A 5,678-nucleotide genomic window follows, 5' to 3' on the forward strand; every position below is an offset into this window, starting at 1 on the left:
GAAGTCACGTGTAGACAGAACAGTAATATAGCTGTTTCTCGGATTCAGTATTTCAGGTATTTTGGATACGGATCGATAATCTTGTTCAGCACGTGCAGCGAACAGGGTCCAAAGTATGTCGGGCACGGCAGTTAGGCACCGGAAGGGTATAAAAGCTGGACGGGTATTTTTGGTCTGGTAGCCGAGTCCGAGTGTTCCGATTGGTGTGTGTGTGTGTGTATGCAAAAAGATCGCACTGTGGCACAGGAAAGCGAGTGGTTCAAAGATAGAGGTTGGTCTAAGTCAACCCATCCTCTCGCTGGTTAAGCTGGTGACATTTAGTTGAGAGGCGATCACAAGATAGGATTTGATCACTCGAGCACCGAGATCGCACCAAGGTTAATGTTGTCACTACAAGAGGACGCTTAAAAACTTAAATCGACGCTGTCAACCCGCCGACGTCTATGCACACAGGCTATCCACGAAAGTGATACCCACTTTTTTCGAAGATGGTCGTCGACCTCCGTGGATTAAAGTCCCTGTATGGGACATCCCCAAATACGGACCATTCTGATTCACTGGTGCAGAGCAAGTATGTCCTGTCACACGCTCTGAAAAATTGTAAATGAATGTACTTCGAAATCTACACCTATTTCGAAAGTTCAGTGTCAGCGAGGACTTCATAGCCTTCAACACAGCTACGTGCGTCCGATAAAAAGCGAGTCGGGATAGCCATAACAAAAGGGTGCAAGCTGAAATCTTCGAGTAAAAGACGAGCTGGAAGGCTTCCATAAATGAATGTGCAGGTCTGGATGTGTTCAATAACGTTTAATCAAGCGAAACCACCTCGTGACTGACTTCCTTGATGACGCGCAATCACTGTCAGCCGGTTGATAACAAGCTCTTAAAAGGATCATTTACGGACTGATCATCGAGTATGAAAATCCAAGAAAACGAAATAGAGCATCGGAATGAATAGATTCAAACAGGAAATGAGAAAAAAGACCTACTCCAAAAATATTGTTGCAGGTGACGACCCGGTGTAGGCCCGCGCAATTTCAATCCCATCTAGAAGAACTGAGTAGATTGACTCATCACGTCTGGGCTTCGAGGATGACAAGGCGAGCAGTTTGGCGTTATTGATCTGTGGGCGAAGGAAAGAAAGAAAGAAAGGACATCACGTGGTGTACACAGAAGAATTGCCGGTCTACGGTTATGGCACAGGACTCAACAGTGACCTTTTCTGGTCCAGTCAGTGTATTCGATGAAACCATCTGCTAACGAAGAAAACAACCTGCCTCATGATTGCTGACGGAAGTTCTGTCACCCTCTCAACTGAATTCCAACTTTAATAAAATCAAAGATACGCACAATGGTCTACTTAACACCAAAAGAAGCGAAATAAACATAGCTACAAGGGTTGCTTAGATCGATGACACTCAAATACGTTGGGAAGTTCGTTAGTCTCTGAAACGCCGTAGCACACATCGACATTCTTCCGACCAAGTGAATTTTGTCCTGCTTGTATCATGCACCAGGTTAAATTTGCCGATCTAGTGACGCAGACTCCCGTGTTCGACAGGAATAATCTATAACGCTACTCCATTTGCACGTGATGAATCCGCATTCTCGTGCAGATAGCCAAGCAACCCAAGTAAACTGCATGAAATCATGTATACGGGGTTCAGTCAACGGCAAAATGACATGACGTCTTCTTGGATTAGGCTCGAAATGAACTCATTCTTTGGTAATTGACCAGGTGGCTGCTGATCTGTTCACCGAGCTTGGCAATTGATTTGCAAACGTTTTGTCACCATTCGAGGAGACATCTTTAGTGCGCTGTTAGTTGGGTAGTTCCTCTCTTCGCGCCTGCGTTTATATAGTTTACGAATAGCAGCCTTTGCGCTGTAACCTGGGTTTTGGTTGGTCCGTCTCAATTTGTGTTGAGTTGTGGTTTGTATTTCTTGCTTCCTACAGCCATGCTCTTGCTGAAACTGTCGCCCATTGATCTCTTTCGATTCGCCCGATCTTGATCTGTATTGCGTCGTGGTTGGCTTCTCTGTTGGCTTGTAGCGTACCTCATATTTTTAGTAGTTTGCTGTTCTATTGATTTCTTCATTGAGTCCTTGTTCGACCTCGGGTTTTGTGGTTCTGGATTTCCTTTGTCCTCAGAGGCTGGTAGACAGGATCAATCTCAATGCGCCTGTTTATTGCTCCATCAGTGGGGTGCCACGCCTCCATGAACTCGCGTTCTTTATGTGTTCTTGCCTGGCCGAGTATTCTGACGTTATTCTGATCGAAATTGTGTCCTTCTCCATCTTTGTGTGCAGAGATGAAAGAGAATTGGTCGTGTCTCCTGGGGAAGAGCCTGTGTATGTTGATTCTGGTTGACAGTTTCCTCCCTGTTTGTCCCACGTGGTGCCCAGGTTACAGCGCAAAGACTGCTATTCGTAAACTATATAAACGCAGGCACGAAGAGAGGAACTACCCAACCAACAGCGCACTAAAGATGTCTCCTCGAATCATGACGAAACGTTTGCAAATAAACTGCCAAGCTCGGAGAACAGATCAACAGCCACCTGATCAATTACCAACTAATACACCCGAGCTACCAATATTCCAACACAGTACCGAACTCATTCTATTAGCCTTTTTTAATGGAATACCATCCACAAAAATCTGCCGATCACGCTGTGATCTAATGAACGATTTAAAAATGAAAGGTCTTTAGAATGTTGTGTACAGTGAATAGAGAGCGGTCATTGGAAACCAACTGAATTCACTGGGCGAACAGCCATAGGTTTTGTTTCTGCGAGAGTCCACAAGTCAAACCTTCGATCGTTCCTGAGATTCAATCCTTCATTCGTCTGCATAGAAATCACCCGAAATCCAGGCTTGCTCAACTAGTACCGTCAAAGGTAGAATATAAGGTTCACGGAAACTTGAAAACTGCGCCCAACAGGATCGAAACCGGTCGTGGATTGTCCAGGAGTTTTCAGCAACCTTATGAGTAGTATGCTACGACAACCCAAACTGAACTTTTTCTAAGCAATCCACATAAATTTACAGCGACTGACCCAAGGATTCCAGCTAACTACGTACATCAACAATCTGTGCAGGACAATGGACTTCCTTTTTTAAAAAGTCCACAAATCGCACGGACCCTCCACCTGAGACTTCGTTAACCGAGGCCAGGCGTCGTGAATAGCGTAGCTGAAGGTTTGGTGACACCATAGCCAGCGCTCCCAATGATTCCTATGAAAAAAAGTACACGAATTTTCGGGGTTTTTTGTACCAAAGACTGACTTCATTTGTTGAAAAATCACAACCGGAATTTTGAAATCTTCAAACCGCTTGCAAATCAACGAAGGTAACGAAGCGTCAGGTGTAGCATGCGATCGTTCTCTTTATCTGAACGGGCTTTTCCCTTAGGAGATACCAAGATACCAAGCGTAACTCATTAGACCTAGAACACTTTCGGTTGGCCCTGAGGGATGGCCTAACGAGATTTACTAAGCGGAACGTCCGCGGTTCGAACCCGACCCCTGACTCTTGCCTTTCACTGCCGAACCTCCGGCAACCTGGCAGTATCCGAGTCCTCGTGCTTCCTTCGAGTGGGGTGGCAGTTAGGCACAGAAAGGAGGCTACAGCTGAGCAATATTTTTTTTCTAAACGACACAGGGGCTTCGGAAACTTCCCCAGGGAACACGACCAACTGACATCGAAATCACGGACTGGATTTTGAGACGAGGAGACAACAGTTGTATCGAAGCAGAAATCTACCATACTAACTGCTCGCATCACATAGGAACGGTCGTTGTAGACAAGGCGCGTTGTAGAGGGGCAGCGTACGTTAATAATATCGTTGATAGTTTTATGTAAAGCGGCCACAAACCCCAGTGCATCGATCTGGGCACATTTGCATAAACTGTTGGCTAGGTGTCACCATCCATTCCGGCTTTACGGAAAAGTTTACCAGCATTTATGTAGAATTACCAACGAGAAAGACACTAAGCCCGACCAGGATGCCGAGGTGGCTTGGATCACCGTTGTTACTCGCTCGATTCGGAGGAAATCCGCACTTGTATGGATTGTTGAGTGGCTCGCGAGCATTTGTCCAATCAGTATACGTAGTGCTTAAAAACTACGGTCGCAAAAGCGTAGTTTAAGCGCCATCGACCACGAACTGCGTATATACAGTGCTTCCTTTGGCCGCCGTAATCTCGTACGCTCACGGGATTCGACATGTGGATAGTTAGGTGATCAGGAAGTATGCCGGAAGTATGCTGTGACGATGAACGTGTTTGTCGCCATCATCAGTTCTAAAAACCGTGTACTTATCGTATAGCTGCCACAGTTTCGTTCACTGGTGATTTTGGGAGGTGGGATAGGTAGCTGCGCATCTGAAGCTGGAGTTGGTAAATTGTTGCGTAAACATAGTGGGGAGATTGGGAGGGGCTATGCATTGAAAGCGATAGCTTGGGTGAATGAGCACTTTCAGGATGTAACGACGTCATGTCTGACAATGTCTACAACCATCGACGTGTCCCACATTGGGATCTACATACAGGGAGACAGCAATGACCGGGCAACTGAGTTCGCTGGAAACGGCTTTCGTACTTCACTACCAAGTCATTGTTTGACCCTGGCTCGTTGCGCATCTGAAGCTGGAGTTGGTAAATTGTTGCGTAAACATAGTGGGGAGATTGGGAGGGGCTATGCATTGAAAGCGATAGCTTGGGTGAATGAGCACTTTCAGGATGTAACGACGTCATGTCTGACAATGTCTACAACCATCGACGTGTCCCACATTGGGATCTACATACAGGGAGACAGCAATGACCGGGCAACTGAGTTCGCTGGAAACGGCTTTCGTACTTCACTACCAAGTCATTGTTTGACCTCACCTGGCTCGTTTCCACACCTCACGTGGTTGTGCGTTCGACTGGCGTCGTGGCCAAGCCAGCGTAACTAATGGTCCGGATACCGAACTCAATGCCGTGCACGACAGAGCGATGTTCTCCCACGTTCTGGGTTGATGGGGACACCTAAACGGATTTGGGTCCACCTTAAGGTCTACTGCTTTTGGTTCACGTGAGGATCCATTTTAGACGTTGCCTGCACTTTTCCTGTGTTCGGAGCTAGTGCTACGATAGTTGTGTAAGGGAGATGTATTCTGTGAACTTTGGTCAGGTTGGGATTTCCACCCCCTGTTTTTGATAATGATCCGACGCGTATCGACAACCACAGACTCACGTGCCAACTCCGCTTATCTAAGACCGCTTTCCATACGCTCGCCAGTTCCACACCCTCGATTCTATTCACGCTGTGATGTTTGGTGATTCCTATCGCTTCGGCTATCAGCCACTGTGGTGTGAATCGGTGTGAAGTGGGACACTAGAGTGAGAAAACAGGAAACTTGATAAAACCACTAAGATACTATTATACTCATTAGTTCTGATTGTAGTGTGACAGATGAGGTGAATGCACAAACCTTCAAAGCTCGGGCCGCGTTTGCTAATTTGAGACACCAATGGCGTCAGAATGGTTTATCCCAGAACCTGAAGGGACGTGTGTATCAAGCTACAGTACGGGCTATTTTGTTGTATGGATGTGAGACTTGGCCTATTCGAGCAGCGGAACTGAGATATCCTCAAGCGTTCGACAATCGTTGTCTCAGAACCATAGCTCGTGTAGGT

At 46.4% G+C, this 5,678-nt stretch overlaps 2 protein-coding genes across 2 annotated transcripts in view; one reads left to right on the top strand and one right to left on the bottom strand.

Moving 5' to 3' along the window:
- T265_15232 (hypothetical protein) overlaps nt 1–5,678 on the bottom strand; it is a gene marked incomplete at both ends in the record, with an annotated part of 41,352 nt that overhangs the window by 34,016 nt on the left and 1,658 nt on the right. Inside the window, 2 exons of the mRNA XM_009177124.1 lie at nt 990–1,123; nt 5,236–5,376. Of these exons, the coding sequence (XP_009175388.1) occupies nt 990–1,123; nt 5,236–5,376 (275 nt within the window). The remainder of the gene's footprint in view (nt 1–989; nt 1,124–5,235; nt 5,377–5,678) is intronic.
- Nucleotides 1–5,678, top strand: part of T265_10672 (hypothetical protein) — a gene marked incomplete at both ends in the record, with an annotated part of 26,161 nt that overhangs the window by 13,192 nt on the left and 7,291 nt on the right. The gene's annotated exons all lie outside the window — the stretch shown is intronic.

Source organism: Opisthorchis viverrini (genome assembly GCF_000715545.1).
Source record: "Opisthorchis viverrini unplaced genomic scaffold opera_v5_392, whole genome shotgun sequence".
NCBI lineage: Eukaryota > Metazoa > Platyhelminthes > Trematoda > Opisthorchiida > Opisthorchiidae > Opisthorchis > Opisthorchis viverrini.